The sequence below is a fragment of the Lotus japonicus genome, chromosome 4 (assembly GCF_012489685.1).
Source record: "Lotus japonicus ecotype B-129 chromosome 4, LjGifu_v1.2".
Lineage (NCBI taxonomy): Eukaryota > Viridiplantae > Streptophyta > Magnoliopsida > Fabales > Fabaceae > Lotus > Lotus japonicus.
In genome coordinates this window covers 44,793,406-44,815,829 of record NC_080044.1, presented here as the reverse complement: position 1 = coordinate 44,815,829, position 22,424 = coordinate 44,793,406, and the positions used below count along the sequence as shown (strand labels likewise).

Sequence of the window (22,424 nt, the reverse complement as noted above, 5' to 3'; positions counted from 1 at the left end):
TAACTCATCTCGTCCTAGTACTATGTAACTACTATAATAACATCTAACTAACCTAGCAGTCCCTGATTAATTTCCCCTTCTATTACATCCTTACATGAGTTTGAAAATTTAAGTAAACACACTTCTCTTAGGTGATAAATGGAAAAAATATAGAAACAACTACAGCCCACAACTAATGAGAAACTCTGCTAAATTCACCTAGCAACCATCAAATCTCTGCGTGTCCATGGTAGCTCTGTGGACCCTCAGCACCAGATCAGCTCACTTTTCCTGGAATTAATATTTAATAAAAATAAGACAAATTAAGAAAAAATCAAGAAATAAACAACCTAAATCCTAATCAAATCTAAAATTTAAAAATTTACTAATTAAAGATAGATAAAATCAAGAAATAAACAACCCAAATCCTAATCAAAACTAAAATTTTAAAAAGTACTAATTAAAGATAGATAAAAATACCAAAATCTAGCAAATCACAATAAAAACTCATAAAATCATGTACATATATGCTTTTTTTTAATATTTTTAATATCAAATGAGAATTAATCTGTGTGTGACACTTCATCAATTTGGTATGAGAATTAATCTGGGAGCGACACGTCATTAAATTGGCCTGAGAATTAATCTGGGAGCGACACCTCATCGAATTGGCCTGATGGAAGTTCTTCTTTTCTAATATATATTAATTAATATTAATTGATTGATATTGATATTGATTATTATCTACTACATCTTATTGACTTACGAAAATCTCATTATTTATAAAAATATATTATTCTTTTACTTAAAAAAACGTATAATATTCTTTTAAAAACTAACATATATTATTTTCTTCTGGAATCAATCATCTTCACGTTCAAAAAAATAAATAAAATCAATTATGTGTTAAAAAAAGTAAAATACTTTCATCTTCAAAAATTTAAAAACTAACCGACATATAAATTGATTCTGTCATTTTTTTAACCTATCATCTTAAAAAGGAGAATAATAATCTTAAAAAATCAAAATTATAAATAATAAAAATGTTAATAATACACATATAATGTTTTTTTTTGAAACAATACACATATAATGTTAATGGTATTTCTAGTTTCAAAAAAAAATAGTATTTCTAAAATTAAAATTTTTGAAACAAAATTTAATCATCAAATTTCACTTTTAACTATAACTCAAGTGGTAAGAGCTATCTGTCAAAAAAAAGTGGTAAGAGCTATAGACATAAGAGTTGGTTGAGATGAAGGGTAAATGATGTTTGAACCCTGAGAGGACTAATTTACTAACATTAATAACAACTAACATTTGCCTATATAAAAAAAACTTATATCATTTTACCAACATTCATTTTTCTTTTCACTTTGGGTTCATCCAAACAACCTATAAATCATCATATTTTCTACTCCCTTTTCTTTCTTTTCATTTTCGTTTCTCTTAATTTTCTTCTACATACCAAACACACCCTTCTAAGACCAAAGAAGGGAGAATTGTTGGTCTCCCTTTCTCTCTTCCACCACCCAAATTCACACATCCTAGCCACTCTTGGTACTCCAATCTCTTTTTCTGCTTCTGAAAATGCCGAGTATCTTTGTCTTTCTCCTCGTTCTGGGTACTCACTTCTTTCATTCCACTCTTGGTACTGTTTGCGAAAAGGAAATACACTGCAGCACTCATGTTTTGTTTTTTCTGTGTTTTCAGGCCTGTTTAAATATGCATTGGCTGAAGATGGGTTTTGCTCTGCTCCTTCAGTTCTTAGCTTGGAATCAGAATCGAAGCCTCTTTATTGGAAAGCTGCAAACCCCACTCTCAACATTCAAGGTTGGTCTAATAGTTTTGTTCTACAAATTGTATTTTGGTCTAAAAAACAAATTTTTTAAATTTTTATTATTAATGTGTTGATGTAAGTTGTTTAGTGAAGCAAGAAGCAAATAGAATAGAAACTACTGGTGGTCACTGATTTGATTTTCCTTGAAAGTTGAAATCTTTATGTGCTAGTAGGTTACTTGTTAAGCTGAAGGAGAGTAAGAGTTGAGTGAAGTTGCTATGAAATTTATGACTCGGGTGGAACTGGAAATAATCAAATTAATCCTGAGTTACATAGTACAATACTTGTTTGTTGCTTAACTAGTTCAAATAAGCACCTATTTATGTGTAGATATGTTTTTTGTGCATGTTTATGTTTATCTGTGTACCCAATAGTTCATTTATTTAAAAAAAAGGAAAGGCTTTGACTAACTTCAACAAATTCATGATAAAGCTAGTTTTGCAGTCAAATACTCACATGTCATTCCTATGGCAAAGTTTGATTGAAAGCTCAAATAAGCACTCATATGAAATTTTTTCCAAGACAAAATTGTGGCATCATTACTAGTACTACTATGAGTTTAATATTTTTGGTAGCTAAAAGAATTGGCCTGAGTGGTGAAATGTGACACTCAACTGCCAAGTTTGATTGTTGGGCTACTTGCCTGAGTTCTGATCTTTGTTTTATTTTGTGGACTACTACCAAAACATTTGTTAGATGTCAAGGTTCATGTGACTGTTGAGTGCTGATTTATTTAAAAGAAAAGGAATTTATATTGAAATTGTATTCAGATGACTTTGTTGGGGTTTTGTTTGTCAGATTTTCCTGGATTCACACGCAGTGTTTATAAGAGAGATTACGCCTTGATATCACCAGAGAGTCATGTATATAGCCCGTTACCTGATTGGTATCCTTGACTTTCCTTATTTATTTTGGTGAAGCTTTTTAAGCCTCTTGCTGTATGGTAACTTGAATTGCTTTGACAGGATAAACACGTCTGGGGCATATTTAATTTCACCGGAAATGGGCTCTCACTTTGTAATGTACCTTGCTAAGCTGAAAGGTTGGATTATGAGTTATGACTCATTTCGAGGAATCTATTGTATTAATTTTGTTGCTTAGCCTTAGATATGGGCCTCATTCTCATTCATCGGATGAAATGTTGTTGCTTCAGCATGGGGGAATAGATTATTCTAGACCACGTATATTTGCTCACATTCTAATCTTATGATGCCATTTTCTTCTCATATACAATGATGCATAATTTTTATGCTGCTTCTTTTCTTCAGTGAATATGATATGTAAAAGCATCCTTCACATGCTAGATCAAATATCATTGAAAAAATGAAGTGACATGGTAAATATTGAACTCATGAGTAAGACTATCAAAGAAAAAAGTTTTAAAGTGTCAGAAAATCTGGTTCATCACCCACTGAGGCATCATATTATATTTCTCTATAATTGAAAATAGTATTTATATGGTCCAATACTTCATGTCATACTGGTTTAAGAACTGCTGTCACATACTTCACGTGTACAAATCAAAGCCCTGCTGCACCTTAGCAAACTCTCTTTCTTGGATTGCATGATTCAGTGTCATTATATCTGGTACCCTGTTTATCATAGTCCTGGAACTAATTCTCAGTCTGAATACCACTTTTCTCTTGTATCAGCCTAAGTTTTAATATCTTATTCACTTCTCCTTTTAGGGATCATAATGACATATGGTTACAGTTTCCATTATATCCTCCAAGTATACTTTGACACTGTCCATTTACTCATCTATATTGACATTTCATTTGTGACGTTTAGTGTATAATGTACTGTGAAATTTATAGTTTGTTACAAGACGGGATTAGCTGGTATGCTTCTGATCTATGCTTTTCCCCGTTTGCAGAGAATTCAAAATCTGGATTACCGCTGCATGATGTGGAGAGGTTGTGAACTTGTTATTTCAGTTTTTCAATTTCTAAATCTACTGCTCCCCAATTCCATTCCATGATACTCCAAACCATTTGACACTGTTTCTGGTTTTTAATGCATGTTTGATATATTTACAAGATTGTTTCGTGATTCATGTAGATTCATCTTCGTGGTCCAAGGTTCTGTCATGCTCACTATTGCTCCTGGTGTTAGCCATATACTGAAGGTAATGCGTTTTTTATTGCATGTAAATGAAGTAATTCTGTTAGATTAATCACTTATTTTCGAGTACTTTTAAATTAATGTCCCTAACAGTTAATATATAAATCTCAAGTTTGATTGATGTATCTTTGAAATACCATTAGTTCCTTTTTTTTTGGTAATAGAAGATGGGTATGTTGTGAGATAGTGTTAGAAATTAATATATAAACCATTCATGTGCTTTTACCCAACAACTTAGCCTTTAGGGATGTTGGTTCATAACATGATATCAGAGCCTCTATGACCAAATAGTCTAGAGTGTGATCCTTGTTGCCTCCATTATTCTAATAAAAAGTTGAATTTCAGCACAAGGTAGATGGACCTGTGCATTGTCCATGTTTCAAGCTCAATGAGGTCTTGCGTGAGGGGGCATGTTAGAAATATAATATAAAACTGTTCATGTCTCTTCACTAACAACGTATCCTCATCTCTTCTTGACAAAGCATCCACCACCTGGCACCTGGTTAGTGCAACCTAATATGTAAATAATGCCGAATTCGTATCTTGAGAGTTCAGCAAACCAATTTTCATGGTTCTGCATGATGATCCATTGCTCAGGTAAATGACAAAGGATCTTTTGATATGTACAAACCTCTGTGACGAAGTAGATAGAATGCTAGGGTTCGATAGCTAAAACCAGGGCCATTAATCCATTCTCATACACTGATGACTCACCTCAGCAAAGAATTTTAGAGCGCTTCGCTGAAAAATGCTATAGGCCTTTTTGTTGGGACAACACATCACTGAGATCTATCCCCAAACCATCACACTCTGTTATGAAGGTTTACCAAAATCCAGCGTGCTAAGATAGGGACCGGGGCCACTAGTTGCTGCAACTGATTTAAGGCTTTCTCAGCCTTTGATGTCCATGGAGAGTTCCCTCTTTTTAGAATTGGACCGTAGTCTTGCTTGAGAGACTCAGCCGAAGATTCCAAAGCTTTAATGCTGGACTCCATAGCCTCGGTCTTGGGATTCAGTGGTGGGACAAGGGTCCCAAAGAAGAAAGGTAACAGAAAGAGAGAGAACTGATAGGGGGAGTAGTGATTAATGAAAAAAGGGAGGATCCCCCAAGGGCTTCCCCTTACAACTGATATTGGTTCTGTTATTCAACGGATATCATGAAATTTGACAGTCCGACTAATAGTAATAACCTAAAAACATAAACCTAACTAATAGTAACTGCCAAACTAACTTTGCTCCTGTTCTAATAGTGTACACCTTCCAAGCCCATGCCCCCATGGGTTGGGCCCTTTCAGTGACAAAAGTAAAAAGGGTAGGAATGAAGCTACAAATTGAAAGCAGCCTAAAATGCTTTCCTATTACTTACATTCTATTATTTGGTTTTCTCAAATTTTTAGCTGAGATTGTAATGCAAGACTGTCTCCTTTGGTGAACCCTGTTTTGAGCTTATATAGAGGAGAAAATATATGCAATATATATATATATATGTATATATATATATATATATTTCCCGCTAGTGTGCCACCTATAACTAACCCTACATTATTTGCACACTGCTCAGAGATGTGAAGTATGACTGACTCATATTGATTAACCGCTTAAAATATGATCTCTTATTTTATTTCTTACATTCTATAACTTTGTTTTCTCAAAGTTTTAGCTTTGTGATTCTAATGCAAGACTGGCTCCTTTGGTGAACCCTCTTGTTTTCAGGTTATAAAAAAGAAGCATAGAAATAAATATTAATTATTTCTCACTATCATAATACTTAACCTTAGTCTATTTGTGCACTGATTAGCTATGTGCAGCATGCAATGCAACCTAAATTAGTGAAAATATATTGCTACTGTATTAGTTCAGGTGTATTTTGTTTTTTTCCTTGCTACTAGCCTATATATCATATAATCATATTCTTAAGAAATTTGATGATCAATATATTCTTTTAAAAGGGGATATAGATTTTTGATGCAATGTTTTGACTTCCAGGTTGATTCTTATGCTTATTTGCCTCCAAATTCTGAACATTCAATTGAATGTGATGCTTCTGCCACTATTGTGATATTTGAACGAAGGTTTGTACTTTTCCCCCCTTTTACAATTTATAAATATGTCTCATTCCTTGATCTGATCATTATGAGAATTGAGAATATATGTAATTAATTATTTGTATGGAAAATGTATTGATGAACCCATTTTATATTTCATGATTCTTCGACAAACATTCATAACATAAGTTGGTACAGTTAGACAACGTATTTTTGTTGAATAAATTCAAACAGCAAGCAGTCACATGAGTACCCTATTGACTTACCAAAGATGTCTATACCCTGTCAGATATGCTCCACTGCCAAATCATGTCCCGGAGCCACTGGTTAATTCAACAGATAAGCAGCCACTCCTTGAAACTCCAGGCGAGGTAAGTTGTTCCAATATTCTAAAAGGCACTATGCTTTATTTCTTCTTTTTATTTAAATTCAACTATTATATTTTCCAATTTATGATGATAGTTCATAAAAAAACATTTATACTTCGGTTACAACTATTAATGTCATTGTCTGGAGTAACTCGTACATGCTTTGGGGTTCAGGCCACTATCAATAATGTGACTCCATATCTAATTACTCTCAACATGTCACTGCCTACTGCCTAGCCTGGCTTTTCTGGGTCTATTACACCAAATGATATTAATTTATCAAGTCTGAGTGTTTTGTTTTACTCTCTTTTTCTCTCTCTCTCTCCTTGACAAACAAGATTGCAAATTGTATACATGTACCCATGCACTTTTTATTCCATAGTGTATGCATTATCAGGTTTTTGAACTGCGGAAGCTACTTCCAACATCTTTGGCATATGACTTCAATATCCATGTAAGCTCTCTGATGTACTCAAACTCCAATTCATTTGGCAAAATCTGCTATTCATTGCATTTAATTTTCATATAATCATGGTTTCTGGTCAATTTTATATAAATGTTTCTGATGTACCCAACAAACTGTGCCTGCAGATTATGGATTTTCAACCTGGAGAGTTTCTCAATGTGAAGGTAATCTTCTGTTCCTCTGCTGGTGAATTAGTGATATGGATATGCTATGTATGCATGCCATACAGATGCGTTGAGAATGTGGGTCATTACAGTGGGGATGTGCGATAAACACCTCATATTTATTGGGAAAATCAAATATATGAAGTTTGTGTTATACACTGTTACAGTTTTTGTCCTAAACTTTCGGAAGTTGCTGTTAATATGTGTAGTTTTAAGTTGTGGTCATCATGGGTTAGGTGATTACTGGGATGCATTTAATGTAGACTTCCTGATTTAACCTATTATTTCAAGGTCCAATATTTTTAAATATCAAATAATAATGGTCTTGATCACCAATGTCCTAAGAGCAACAATAATTAAGGATTCAAGAAATATAAATTATTTATTGGAAATCTCAACTGGGAATACACCGCTAACTTAACTTTCTTTGAATATTTACTATTTTTTAAATCTTAATCATAGTGTTTAGGGTACATGTTAACATTCTAAAAAAGTTTAAGTTGTTTCTTGTGATGTCACAATCGTAACTTGTATAAATCAAGGACCTGAACGATTAAAATTAACATACTTATGGATATAAGAAGTTGTATATTTCATTTTTTTCTCTTGACGATGAAGCTCAACTTATCACATACAAAACTATTTTTTATCAAATAATAATAAAAGAGAATAGACACCCTTAATCCTTAATGCAGTTGCACTTCCATTAGATTGTTTTTTATATTAGCAGGGGCATTTTCTTGTCCATGTTAGGATCTATCATACACTTCATATGAGTTCACAAGAGTTAGTTTGTCTTCTATGAAAGTTTAAAGGCCTTTTTAATTTTTATATTAACTATGTGTCTTTTGCAGGAGGTCCATTATAACCAGCATGGTTTGCTGCTATTGGAAGGGCAAGGCATTTATCGCTTGGCTGATAGTTGGTAAGATTTACTGACCTGAATTGACAAAAATAAAGTAAAATAGGCCTATATGCTGCATGGTGTTCAAGATAGTGGCATTCTTTTTCTGTGCTTCAGTTAAACTTAACAATTGCTACAACATTGAAAGAGAAGTTTTCACTGGCCTATGTGGAAGTATTGTGGATGGTACATACAAAATCTATGACTTTGTGCCATGTCCATCTAACCCCTTGAGCTTTCGGGTTGAATTGTGGATCTTGGCCTTATAGTGGCTACCAATTGTGTTAGAGCTATTGAAGTATTGAATTTACCGGGGCAGGTATGAATTTATGTGCATCCTGGTTGAGAGAATTACACGTTCTCTTGATTAAAGTCTCCCAATTGGGATATAATAAGTCTATGCAGTGTCCCTGCCAGATATTTGGGCTAGATGTTGGCTTGTGTTTTTCACTGAGTTATTGGATGGAATATATGGGTTTATTCTTTCCAAGACTCACATGTTACAGGTTATATTTATTCTGATCATTAAAAGCTGATACTTTGCAACTATTCTATTGATGTTTTTGTGGGTTGTCTGTGAATAGGTACCCGGTTCAAGCGGGTGATGTAATTTGGATGGCACCATTTGTCCCACAATGGTAAATTACATGAAACTACACTGTTCCCCTGTCTTTCAGTTTCCTTTTGAAGATTTTGAGTACATTCTTAACAGTACATCATTACATTATAAGCAAATTCATATCATCTTACAACATAATGTTCTTAAAAATCTGGTGCTGTTTCAGGTATGCTGCCCTAGGGAAAACTCCAACACGGTATCTTCTGTACAAAGATGTCAACAGAAGCCCATTGTAATTGTGATTTTGATAGACTGTTGGATAAGTGACATGAATAATAGTGGCCACCTTATTTGATGATCTAAATAAAAGTTGTTACTTGGATACATTTATTAGCTGTCACATGCTTGATGTTTTGTGTTTATATTCATTTTAATTTCATTTTATATTAGTAATAATTGAACACTACTAAATTATCTCTAGGGATGAATCCTTCATTTTCAATGCTAAGGACTAAGGAGTTTTCAAATAGTCTTTTGAAATTAATATATTTAGAAATCATCTATCAATTCTCTCAGAAGTGTGAAGATATATGAATGATTTCAAATTTTTATAAGCAGGATTAGGACAAAGCCAATAACTTTGGAAACTGAAGTGATAAGATCAGAATCTAGGCCGCTTGGTCATACAAATTCTGAGATTAAACTATAGATACTCCTTGGTCTTACAAATTTAGAGATTAAACTATAGATACTTCATGGTCTTACAAATTTTGAATAGAAGAATTGAATTGATAAGGTGGAATGGAGTCATTTGGAAAATATGAGGGGGACAATGGAAGAGCAAAACTGTTGAGGAAATCAACTGCTTCAAAGTCAACAGTCAAAGTAACAGTTGTCTGAAAAGTAGAGGTTGTGAAGGCATTGGTGAAAAATCCTCATGACTATTTGGCATTATGTGGTATAAAGCCCTAGAGCACTTCATACATATAAAATTGTGCTTTGGCAATGGGAACACTGGAACAAAATTAAGAATCCCCTTTATCCTATCTTTTGTTTTATGATTGTCAGTAGCATTATCATCAAATGATGTTTAATCTTCCTATGGCTATCATCTAGGAGCCAAACAAAACCAATTGGAATATGGATTAGAATAACTTGTGGTATATGAGCTTCCGCGTGCCTCAACAGAGAGTTTATGTGAATGAATCTGAATTGGCCCTACACTTTAGAGATATATTAAGCAAGATTATGTGCACATATGCTCTCCACCTCATATGAACTTGAGCAGGAACATTATCATATAAACATTATCTACTTTTGTGCAAGAAAGTATTTCATCTTTTACATATATTTTGAGTATCTGAAGTTATCACAAGCAGCGTTTAATACTATAGTTCCTTGCATTAAGTCTTTATTGGTCACTAAATTTGATTCCATGCATTTTTAAAGCTTCTCTTTATTTGAATCAATTTTGAAACTCAGAAGCTACTCACATAAGCTTCTTCACATAATTGATTATGACTTTTGAATCAACCATAGAAAAGTTTCCAAACATTGCACTCAATGATTATCTGCTCAAGAAGTGATCATTCTTTGGCCCCAATATAATACCAATGATGTCCTTGTTGACATTAGATAAATGAAAACTATAGGATGATTCTAAAATTCTCAGATAGTTTAATGCCCACATGCTCAACACAGTTGCTGCTTCTAGATACTTGATCCAGGCTTGGAAATTTGATACTTGATACATACATGTGAGCAGTGTTATCAGACTCGGACCGGTAATCGACTCGGTCGAGGCACTGGGTCAATGAGTCAATGGTTCAACCACTGGGTCACTGGTTGAACCGTTTGACTCGGTTGACAATAAAAAAAAAATTAAATACCATAACAGAATACCATAACAAAATATCACAAAAACAACAAGGAATGTTTTACCACAACAAAATGTCACAACTCCAAATAACATGTCACGACTCACAAATAATTGAAATAAGTTTTGAGCATCATCAAACAACATCGGTTTGACGCTTTAATTATAACAAAAAGCACATAAACAAGCTTAAAACATAATTCAACAACCAAGGTCTTGTTACAATGCTAAATATAGCAATAACAATGCCAAGTTTCTTCATGTCCAAGTAGGAAAGGGAGGCAAAGCTTCATCCAAGGAAGGCATCACTTCATCATCAAATAAACTGAAAGTTTCTCCAGCATTACTTTCATTCCCATTTGCACCTTGTGCATCCTCATCATCATCATCATCAAACAAGCTGAGATTTAGATCTACAACAAAAATAGAATTTAAATGTAAGGTAAGATAACAATAAACATCAAGTGGTTCCAAATACAAATACAGAATAATAATAAATTGAAGATGCATACCAATATCATTAGAAATAGGTTGGATGGTCATGTTGGCAAGGTCATTACGCAATGCATCCACTTCCTCAACAGTTAAGAATGGCGGTGAGTCCTCCATAACCCAATTAGAATGATCTTCAATTACTTCAAAATTGATGGGATCATAACTTTGATGCCTCAACCGGTTCCTAAGTTTATTAATTTGCCCATATATCAAATTACAATAAAATTCAAGCACATTTATTTAACTGCAGAAGCGAATAATCAAATAAGAATATTATTATGATACCTTTGTTGTAACCTCAAGTTGTAGCGAACATAGACAAGATCATTCAGTTTGTGATGCTCTAATCTATTTCTTTTTTTGGAATGAATGTGCTCAAATATACTCCAATTTCTTTCACAGCCCGAAGCACTACAAGTTTGACTTAAAATACGGATAGCCATCTTTTGCAAACTTGGTGTGCCACATCCATAAGATTCCCACCATTGATCTAAAATATCACATGTAATGAAGTATATGAAATCATATGTTGAAATATAAGTCTAGAATCTAAATCAAGAATCAAAGAATGCAAATTATCAAGTATAAATGACTAATTTTTTACCTGGCATAACTTTACTCCTTTCACGGATAGCACTTTTTCTTCCAAAATCTAACTCAGCATCTTTGAATAATCTCTTCTCACTTGTCAACCTATCATTCAACTCAATATCTCCAGAAGAATACCTATCAATGACATCTAAAAGGCCAGATATTGTGGACTCATGCTTCTCAAATTCATCACGATTAAACCGACAACCTGGATTTAACCAATAACATGCAGCATGAAGATTCTTACGAAGCTGAGAATCCCAACGACTATCTATGATTTTCAAGTAAGGCTCCACTTTCTTCTTATTTCTTTGGAACCTCTTCACCATCTCCTCTCTAGTTTTGTAAAAAGCTTGGTAAAGAAAACCCATAGCAGGTTTATCTTCACTGTCAACAAGACGCAACAATTTAACAAGTGGCTCAGTTAGTTTCACAATATCAGCACATTTCTTCCAAAACCCAGAATCTAAGACTTGCTCCACAAATTTCTTTGCCTTGGTATCTCTAGCATAGGTTGAGGTTGTCCATGCCTTATCTACCACCATGGCTCTTAAAGCTTCCATTTGAGCCAAAATACTCTGTAATGCAATAAAATTAGTAGCAAAGCGAGTTGGGGCTGGACGAAGAATTTCCCTATTATTTGTATGCTTTCTCATCAAGCTCAATGCAAAGCAGTGATTATAGATGTACTTGGTAATATTAGAAGCTTGTGACACAGTCTCTGCTACTTCCTCTAGCTTCCCAATGTCTTGGAACATCAAATTAACACAGTGTGCAGCACAAGGAGACCAATATAACTTGGGAAACTCAGCCTCTAATAACCTGCCAGCAGCAACATAGTTTGCAGCATTATCTGTCACAACTTGAACAACATTTTCAGGGCCAATATATAAAATAACTTCCTTAAAGAGCTTAAAAAGCATTTCAGCTGTTTTTGCATACTGAGAAGCATCAACTGATTTGAGAAAAACAGTGCCTTTAGGACAATATACCAAGAAATTAATGAGGGACCTCCTACACCGATCAGTCCACCCGTCTGCCATAAGAGTGCAACCAGTTCGCTTCCACACTTCACGATAACTCTCAACAAGTTTCTTTGTGTCATCAACCCATTTATTCAACAAGAAACCACGAACTCTATGAAAGTTTGGAGCTTTATACCCTGAACCCATGGCACAAACAGCATCAATCATAGGTTGAAAGTATGCAGAATTAACTGCATTGAATGGCACAGAAGCATCAATCATCCATCTTGAAATGGCAAGGTCACACTTCTCCACAATTTCTTTACTTTGCAACACACTCTTCAACGTAGGTTGAGCTCCTGGAGTTGTTCTAGGCACAAAAAAAGCAGATATGCGACCAGTGTCCTTCCCCTTTTGAGATTTAGAAGGTGGTGGTCGTGGCATTGTAACCTCTTCATCGGGTGTCATAGAGTGCTCATCAATTGAATTACTTTCCTTATACTCTTGTTCAGCTTTTCTTTTCTTGCCTTGGCATTCATCAATGCTTTCTTTCATTTTCACTCGAACTTCATCAGGCACGTTGGGGCATCCTGTTATTTGCCCTGACTCTCGCGCCAAATGTGCCTTCATCCTATTAATTCCACCACCTTTGATATTTTTATTACAGTACAAGCAAATCAAAACAGATTTTCCATCCTCAGTAGCTACGTAACAATGCGCCCAAGCCACATCTGATTTCTGCCTACCAGGTTTCTGTACCTGTGGTGGTGGTACTTCTTCAGGTTCAACTGATTCGGGTCCATTAGAAGTCATCTACAATAAAAACATACAGTGTGATTTAGAGAAAGTTTAACTGAAATAGAGAAAAATATAATACAACTATACAAGAGATAAACTAATAATATATTTGAACTGAGATAGCCAATTACTGATTTAAGAAATTGAACTCAGATAGCCAAATGCAATTACTGATTTAAGAAACAATCAACAATGTATTTGATTTAAGAAACCAAGAATTTAATCATTCATATATGTTTGACATACTGTATATCCAGGCATCATCAAATGAAATTACCAAAAGAAAAGCAATCAGATATGAAATTAGCAAAAGAAATTAGCAAAAGAATAGAAAGATTGTGGTATACAACACGAATATACTATGGTGATGAAATTGTACTGAATTATTGTGGTATACTATGGTGAAGAAATTGAACTGAGATAGCTTAAAATAGAAACACCAAGAAAGGAGAAGAAGCTCACCAGGAAGAAGAAGCTGAACCGTGAATCGCGAGCAAGGCGTGGTGGAGCGGCGGCGGAAACAAGCTGCGTCACGTGGTGGAGCGGCGGCGGCGCAGGCACTGAAGGATGAGGAAGATCGAATGGGTGAAGGATGAAGCACTGAGGTTGAAGATCGAACGTGAGAAGGTGAAATTGAAACTTGAAAACCCTTCTGCTGCTGAAGCCTGAAACGACCCAGTTTTGAGATTTTTGAGTTTTCAGTTTTTTTTTTTAAAATATAGAACCGGTCCAACCGTAAGGACCGAGTCACCGGTTTTTTGATTGAACCGGCCGGTTTTTTCCGGTTCACAGCGGGTGAATTGCACGGCCGATCTAATGCTCGGCTCGAACCGGTTTAGGGTCCGGTTCCCGGCTCAACCGGTCGAACCGGCCGGTTCGAGCCGAGTCTGATAACACTGCATGTGAGTGAAGTGATCTCCTTGAACCTGAAGCACATCGTGGCCCCACAATGTACGGCTTCCATCTGAGGTCTATAGGTATATGCAAGAATTTTTCATGGTCTAGGCTCTTAGGATCATGATTGTGTTAATGTTTAGTGCGAGTTGTATTGCAAGTTGAAACCTCCAGAGTCTACAGACTAGAGTCCCAACGAGCATTACCCATGTAATTTAGCCATGTAAAAGTTTCAAATACACTGTAATGCAACTAGTTGACTAGTTGCATGTCAAGTACCCAATAGATAGAAATTGATGTATAATAGAAGAATGAGAGGTTTCCTGTCACCAATAAATGGGCAGCGATAGATAACTCAATAAAACATCATATATAGAGAGTCAGTTTTAAGTGTGCGGCAATGCGAAGGGTGTAGATTATTGGATTTACAATATATTGAGCTTTCTGTTTTATGCCTAAAGTTCATGGCTTACACAGAACTTGCCAAATGAATCTTCTGTATGTACTGGCTTTTCTCTTCAGACATCAAGCCTAGTAACAAATTTTGTTTGTAACGAATTTTTTTTTTCCGATAAGCCCTGAAATTATATTGATATGAAGCACAAGGGGTACTTCAACCCAATCCAAGAAAAGGAAAATAAATTGCACCTACAAACCAAACAAATACTAATGAAAAAACCTCAACTAAAAAAAAGCTTAGTTACATTGTTAAATTAAAATGCTTCATGTACATGCAATCAATTAATTACACGCAGCAATCAACCATCCACTAGTTAGTGATTAAGCGTGTGAGGTATTTTAGTACTTTGGGCTAGTAATAGAAACAATGGTGTAAATGACCAGCACTCTGAACACCCGGATCTCAAGCACTCAGATTTATCTATATCTCTTGGCATCTACATCCACGCATGTTTAGAGTTAGGGGACAGTTGTTCCGGTACCCAGCAAACGATCAATGTTGATCGGATTCCAAACACTCCGGAATGCTCTACACCAACATCTCTCGGAATTGCCATGGCTAGGGTAACCGCTACTCAAACACCGGAAAATGAGCGCCAAGCACCTTACCATCGTAACTCAGCGGAACCAACGTCCTCTATTTTGACATTCATCTCAAAGCTCTGCATAACCCCCGAACCCAACATCTATTGTCATAACTCATACAATCGTATTGTATGCCACGAGAACAACTCGACCTTGACCGAGACGGGGTCAGGAAGGCCCATAAGGCCAACCCTAAGATGGGAGATGTGTACAGTCAACGAGCACCCCTCACTTGATGTTGTGAACCCTCAAGAGGTCACCACCGGATGCCCCAATTACAAACATAAATTAGTACAAGGTCAGCAATCGACTGCCTCTCTGTAATGACTACATCACCTTGTCTGATTACATGGTGTCCCCACAACTAATTGCTTTCATCGAAGTTGATTGCTATTTCGCAATCACTCATCCTAGTCAAGGGTGCAGCTTCGGGTGCATTCATCCACCAAGTTCCATCCAATGTCACCAGCTATTTGCTCAAGGTACAAGCACGATGCTCAAAGATCGCGCAACAACACACAAGCTTACCCCGACCCATTTGACTAAACAACAAGTGAGAAGATTTAACAGTGCCCCTCCATTGTTGTACCTCGTACCCATCATGACGCCCAACCTCAAACATCCAACCTCGGAACTTTCAAAACTCAATCCTATAAAAGATAGGTCCCGCATAGCACAAGGTACACACATTTTCATCGCTCACTTCTTGCTTCTCCCTACATTTTAAACTTGAGTGTTAGAGTGTCATTACAGGTCCCTCAGGCCGGCATAACTCGATGAAAAAACAGAACCCTCTTGGTCCAGAGAAGCACTCTGGGGAGAAGAATCACAGTACCTTACTATTCCTCCCTCACTCAACACTCTTTCGAGTAATTTAGTCAGACTTGCTTGATGAAATGGATTTATTTTTTCTGACACTTTAACAATCATACTAATTTTTAGTAAACACAATCAGAAAGTCAATGGAAAAGGAAAATGATACAGCGTACCATGCATTTTAGATTAAAAACTGAACTACTGAAATTAGCTATTTTCTGAGATCTAAAAATGTGAATTCTCCTATGTAGGAATATGGGACTAATTATTATGCAGCAAATGGTGTGCCTAGGTCTCATGCGTTATGCTTTCCTTTTGCTCTATCAAATGTATTAAAATATGATTGTCATGTGAAGGGGTTATTCCAAAGCCACTAGAGCATAGGAAAAAAAAAGAATTCTTCGTTTTGATTGGATGAAAAAACCTGAAAAAATAACTAGGGTATGTATAGGCTAATAGCCATAGAAAGAGGGTATCTATGCCTAGCTTAAAGATTCAATTAAGGAAATAATTGCTTTAATTAATGATTGGTTTGTCATCTAAACATAATAATCAAACATTGAGTGGAAATTAAACCTGTGAATACACTTTGTTTGCAATGGAATTTGGTGTGTGTTTGTGTGCATTTGTTCAGCAACTATGAGAAGGATATGCATAGCATGAGTATATATGATTTTAAGAATATATACATTGTGTGTTTGAATTTCTGTTGAATCAATGTTAAAGTCAACATGTTAAAATATTAAAATTTTAGTTTTGTAATCTAAGTTAAACTTGTTGAGAATGAACCAAACTTAGAGAGAGAGAGAGATAGAGAGAAAAAACGGTTACAACTGAATTCTATTATATTATGAAAGGTAAAGGTTACGCTGATCAGTATATGAGTATATATAGTCTTACATAAAGACTATTGTAATCTAACCATTAGTTAACTAAGCAAGATAGTTGACTAACTATCTAGTCTATTACTAGATCTCTAATACACCCCCGCAATCTCAAGGTGGGTGATGAAGTGTGAACTTATCAACAACTCTGAGATTGGAAGCCAAAGTAGCAAATCATGTTGGAGACAAGGCCTTAGTAAAGATGTCAGCAACTTTATCCAGTGAGGGAACATGCGTCACAATCAGACTTTTAGTAAGAACTTTCTCTCGAACAAAGAAAATATCAAGCTCCATGTGCTTGGTCCTAGCATGGAGAATGGGATTATGAGTAAGGGCTACAACACTCATATTGTCACAGTAAACATGAGGAGTTTGATAGGGAACATTTAGTTCTGTTAGCAAAGACTGGATCCAGAGAAATTCTGAAGTTGTATTGGCTAAGCTGCGATATTCAGCCTCTGTGCTAGAGCGAGCAACCAGAGTTTGCTTTTTAGAATTCCAGCTGACCAAATTTGGTCCAAAGAAAATGCCATAACCAGAAGTAGACCTTCTGTCATCAGGGTCAGAAGCCCAGTCAGCATCACAGTAGGCTCTAAGAGACATAGGTTGGTTTCTAAAACCCTTTTGCAGCAACAGACCATGATGTGCAGTCCCTTTTAGATAGCGAAGGATCCTTTTCACTGCAGTCCAGTGTTCTTCAAGAGGCTGAGAAAGGAATTGACACACCTTGTTCACAGAAAACTAATCTCTGGACGAGTGAGAGTTGCATACTGCAAGGCTCCAACAATGGACCTGTACTGTGTTGGATCCTGCAAGTAATTTGCTCCATGTTTAGTCAATCTGGAGGAGCTGACCATTGGTGTAGAGATCCCTTTAGCATCTGCCATATTGGCCCTCTCAAGAAGATCATTGATGTACTTGGTTTGAGAAAGAATTAAAGAGCCATTCTAAAGCCTCTGAACCTGAATCCCAAGAAAATAGTCAAGATCACCCAATTGTTTCAAAGCAAAATCTGAATGAAGTTTCTGAACTAGCTGCTGAATCAATGCAATAGAAGACCCAGTGACAATAATGTCATCCACATAGACAAGGAGATAAACTCTATCATGTCTAGAAGAGAAAGTGAAAAGGGAGGGATCACACTTGCTGGACTTGAATCCATACTTAAGTAAAGCAGCTTTAAGCCTTTCAAACCAGGCCCTAGGGGCCAGTTTGAGTCCATACAAGGACCTTTGCAGTTTGCAAACCAGAGTCTTATCCTTATGTTCAAAACCAGGAGGTTGGTGCATGTACACTTCCTCTTCCAAGAAGCCATTTAGAAAGGCATTGTTGACATCCAATTGCTGAATATGCCAACCAAAAGTGACAGCCAATGTAAGAATGACCCTAATAGTTGTTGGCTTGACAACTGGGGAGAAAGTCTCTGTATAATCAATGCCAGGCCTTTGATGAAAACCTTTGGCCACCAATCTGGCCTTATACCTGTCAATAGTCCCATCAACATTCTCTTTGATTCTAAAACCCATTTGCAGCCTATAGGCTTTCTGCCAGAGGGAAGAGGAACTAAAGACCAGGTTTGATTAGAGAGAAGAGCATCATATTCCTGCTGCATAGCCTGTACCCACTTGGGATTTTTGAAAGCTTGTTTGGCTGTTGTAGGTTCCGCCTGAGCCAATAAAAGGGTAGGAAACAGTCGAGGTTTCACAATTCCAGATTTTGCTCTTGTGATCATACTGTGAGTGTTAGTAGAATGCAAAGGGGCTGCTGCTGGCTCAGGAACAGAAGATACAATAGGAGATGGAGAAATCTGGTCAGCATTGGATGAAGAAGTGACCATTTGAGGTGGTGAAGGGTCTTGTGGTGCTGAGTCAGCAGACTCAGAAGAAGAACTTGCAACTCCAAAACCAGGAGGTGGTGAAGGAGGGGCACCAAGTTGCTGAACTGGGGCAGAAAACAGAGGAATATGAGACAAAATAGGAGCCCGTACTGGTACTGCAGCAGTTGAGGAGGGGAATAACTCAGAGTAAGGAAATTTGCCCTCATTGAACACCACATCTTTTGAGATAAAGATCCGTCATATGCTGTCCAAGCACTTGTAGCCTTTATGACTAGAGGAATAACCAAGGAAGAGACACTCCTTGGATCTGAAAGCCAATTTAATGTTGGCATAGGGTCTAAGAAAAGGATAGCAAGCACAGCCAAACACCTTGAGAAACTTACAATCAAAAGTTTGATTATACAGCTTTGTGTAAGGACTCAAATTACTTAGAGCTGAAGAAGGAGTCCTATTAATGAGAAAGGTGGCTGTTAAGAAGGCATGGTCCCAGTATGTGAGAGGAAGCATAGCATGAGCAAGCAAAGTCAGGCCAACCTCAACAACCTGCCCTCTTGAAAGAAGTCCAGGTAATCTCCACATTGCCTGCTTCCAAAATCTGCCTGGCGCTCCTCCACCAGTACTCGGCGTCACCCAGCAGCATGTACGTAGCTAGCACCACCTTGGTGTCATCAGGGGTCTGCAACACTCCAAAGATTTTCTCAAGTTCCTGGATCCAAAGGTCAACCTTTTCCGGATCCGACTCACCACTGAACCTCGGCGGGTCCTGGCGTTTGAAGTCATTCAACCCCCTAGTCTGAGCCTGAGCTAGCTCCCGAGCTTGTTGCTGAGTCCTCTAACCATGCTCTTCAGCCTCTCGCTGAGCTTGAGCAGCATTGTTGGCGGCACTTGCAGCAGCTTGTTGTGCCACCATCTGGGCCAGCTGAGTCATGGCTTGAGCCAATTGATCGTTAGATGGGTCTTGTCGTGGAGGCATCTTTCAACCTGCACAAGTTTACCATCCAAATTCAAACTTCACTTCCAACAAGAGTCTTAGAGTCTAAGGACTCCAAGGGTTGAGCATCACAGCAATGACGCTCCAGACAATCTCACAAGTCGATCAACCATCTTAGCAAACAAGTTCTACCCAACTCTCTCGGACTCAACTCACTAACCCAAAGCTCTGGTTTTCTCAACCAAAACTCTGATACCACAATGTAACGCCCCGATTTCTCGAGGGTCACTTTAGTAACCTTTTTCCAAAAACTTGTGTAAATTTTAACTGAAATAAAAACCTTTTCGAAACATTGCTTACAAATAAAAAGTAGTAACTTAAGAAGTAGACTGAATAATTCATTTTATTAATAAAAGCTTTGGAAGCGTACAATGATTCTTACAAATTACAACATAATGATTAAACTAGTGTTCGACCGCCCCCGAGCCAACACAGCAAGAAGGTCTCTAGGTTAGGTTCAAACCCTATAAACAAACTCAGCTCACCCCCAAGTACAGACTCAATTATCACACTCAATACCCGACTCATAAGTCACGTGCCCTCCAAGGCTTCCTCCAGCGCTCGCATCATATCGTCTCGTATCCTCTGCTCTCGCCAATCTCATAGCTGAACCATAAGTCGCGCAGTCGATGTCTCGAGCCTTGCCGTCGTCCACATCAAGCAGATATAGGGTCGCATCTCGACTGATCACACGCATGCTTGTTGTCTAGGCGTTAAGCGCCCCAAACAACAAACAACAAACAAGCAAACAAGCAAGGGTCAACTTCTAACACACACACATCATAAGTAGGGTATACTACCCTATCAATCACAAGTTCTTCACTAAGCTAACATTCACAAATATGGAGACTATATTAAGTTCTAAGGTTCACAAGTATAGGGAACTATCTCATAATTCTAAGTTTCACAAGTATAGGGAACTATCTCATAGTTTATTGTTAGTCAATGCTTGTGCACATGCATGCAGACGCTTTGAATATCCATAAGCCAATCCCTCATGGAAAGGCAGAACGAACACGACTCCACGATCGGGGTTGGACACCTCCAACGCACCGCTGCCCAACAGCTTGATGATCGGGGTTGGACCTCTCCAACGCACTGCCGTTTCACATTTGTCCTTTGTTCAGGTCCATCCCCTGAACGTCACCACTGACTAGCCCAGTCCAGGTCACCAGTCGTGGCCAACCAAGCCCAGTCCAGGTCACTTGGCCCACAAATGCATGCCATGCAAGTCAGTCATCATCACTAGGCCCTAAGCCCATCACGTTCATCTCTTATGAACAACATATCATCGCATAATAACTTGCATGCATAGCAATAAATATAGCTAACACCCTAGGCATATATGCATGTTCATAATAACACTAGCTAGCATTTATGGCATCATCATATAGCATATCTAGCACATACATCATCAATAGTCCTAGCATCATGCTTGCTAACAATCACAATCACAAACAATTTATCTAGGCCGAGGCCGAAGTGCCCTTACCTTAGTCACAGCAGAACACGTCCTAGGACTTTGGATTTGGCGGGGTCACGCTCGCTCCGAACTTCCTAGTCATGTGGACAGAGTAACGGTACGAATTAGTAGTCGTTTAGCGATAATATATCTTTTCCCCGTCTTTTCAAAAATATTATCTTAAAACATCGAAAAATCACAACTTTCTCTTTCATAAGATCAAAACCCCTTTTCTAAAATAATTGTTTGAAGATCATAAGAACGTTATAAGAACATCATGAATTTCTTAAGAAAAACCCCCAAAAACATAAACATTCCTAAGCAACCCGATCAAGATCATTCTCTTCTGGTTTTTGGCAGATCAGCTTAAGCTGCAACCACAGAGCATATTGAGAATGGCCTTGCTCAAGGCTTAGGAACTAAAACAAGAAAAAAATAAAAGAAAGACAAGAGAGGGAGAGGAAGCTCACAGCTAGAGAGAAGAGAGAGCAAATGAGCTTGGTGTGAAGAAATGAGAGGAGGAGAGGGTCTATTTATACTAGAGGTTTGGGGACAAAGCATTGAAGGGGTGATTGAATGTATTTTTCCCTCCAAAATTCTTGAAAATTTCGGCCACAAGCTTGGTCAAACCAAGGGCCTCTATGCAATTTATTTCTAGTCCATAACACCCTTTAAAACCATGCTTTAATCCTCCATTTAATTTCCATTAAAACCAAAACTCTTGAAGGCTCAAAATTAAATCCTTAATTCTTTAAATCAGATTTGTCAAGGCCCTTTAAAGATTTGAAAACTCTCACTCAAGCCCTCCCACTTAATGAGAGTCAAAGGAATCAAACCCTTGATTTTCTCCTCCATAAAGACTAGCAATTAAGTGGAAAACCATTCCCTCCTCCTTCTCCAAGCTTGGCCGCCCACCTCATGCAAATATGAGCAGATTTTCACTCAATAAAACTATCAAACACAAAACAAGGTGGTTTTTAGGTGATTAGGTGCATTAATCACAAAAATCCCCTCTTAATGCACCATAAAACCCTAATTTGAAATTCTAAAGTCTTTTTCTCCTTCCTCCCTCCGAAAATTCGACCAGCCTCATAAATGTTCCAGAAAATAATTTTGAAAATTTTTATTTAATAAATTATAGGTTTTAAAATAATTAAATACATTTTATTTTAATAAAAACCCATTTTATTTAAATAAAACTCTCAAAAAATAGGGGAAAGGAATATTCCATCATGGAATATTTTTAGAGATATTCCCAGCACCTCCCCATGAGGTGTGGCCCATGAAATCGTCCTTGCCGACTCGATTCGCCAACTTATCGC

At 37.0% G+C, this 22,424-nt stretch overlaps 3 protein-coding genes across 3 annotated transcripts; 1 reads left to right on the top strand and 2 right to left on the bottom strand.

Annotated features, from left to right (window-relative positions):
- The first annotated feature begins 1,426 nt into the window (after window positions 1–1,426).
- On the top strand, window positions 1,427–8,835 carry LOC130714623 ((S)-ureidoglycine aminohydrolase). The gene is made up of 13 exons (XM_057564534.1): window positions 1,427–1,603; window positions 1,693–1,812; window positions 2,618–2,705; window positions 2,785–2,861; window positions 3,696–3,735; window positions 3,881–3,947; window positions 5,930–6,015; window positions 6,278–6,359; window positions 6,754–6,810; window positions 6,948–6,986; window positions 7,841–7,911; window positions 8,475–8,528; window positions 8,676–8,835. Exons 1-13 carry the CDS (start codon window positions 1,570–1,572, stop codon window positions 8,743–8,745), a joined length of 885 nt encoding a protein of 294 aa, XP_057420517.1. The 5' UTR covers window positions 1,427–1,569; the 3' UTR covers window positions 8,746–8,835.
- A 1,560-nt stretch (window positions 8,836–10,395) lies between these two features.
- LOC130710055 (uncharacterized) lies at window positions 10,396–11,296 on the bottom strand. Its single transcript, XM_057559208.1, has 3 exons — window positions 11,106–11,296; window positions 10,838–11,004; window positions 10,396–10,738 (listed from the first exon to the last, which is right to left on the bottom strand). Exons 1-3 carry the CDS (start codon window positions 11,261–11,263, stop codon window positions 10,584–10,586), a joined length of 480 nt encoding a protein of 159 aa, XP_057415191.1. The 5' UTR covers window positions 11,264–11,296; the 3' UTR covers window positions 10,396–10,583.
- Window positions 11,297–11,398: 102 nt separating this feature from the next.
- Window positions 11,399–13,189, bottom strand: LOC130712797 (uncharacterized). Its single transcript, XM_057562611.1, has one exon. The coding sequence runs from the start codon at window positions 13,187–13,189 to the stop codon at window positions 11,399–11,401; it is 1,791 nt and encodes a 596-aa protein (XP_057418594.1).
- Between the last annotated feature and the right edge of the window lie 9,235 nt (window positions 13,190–22,424).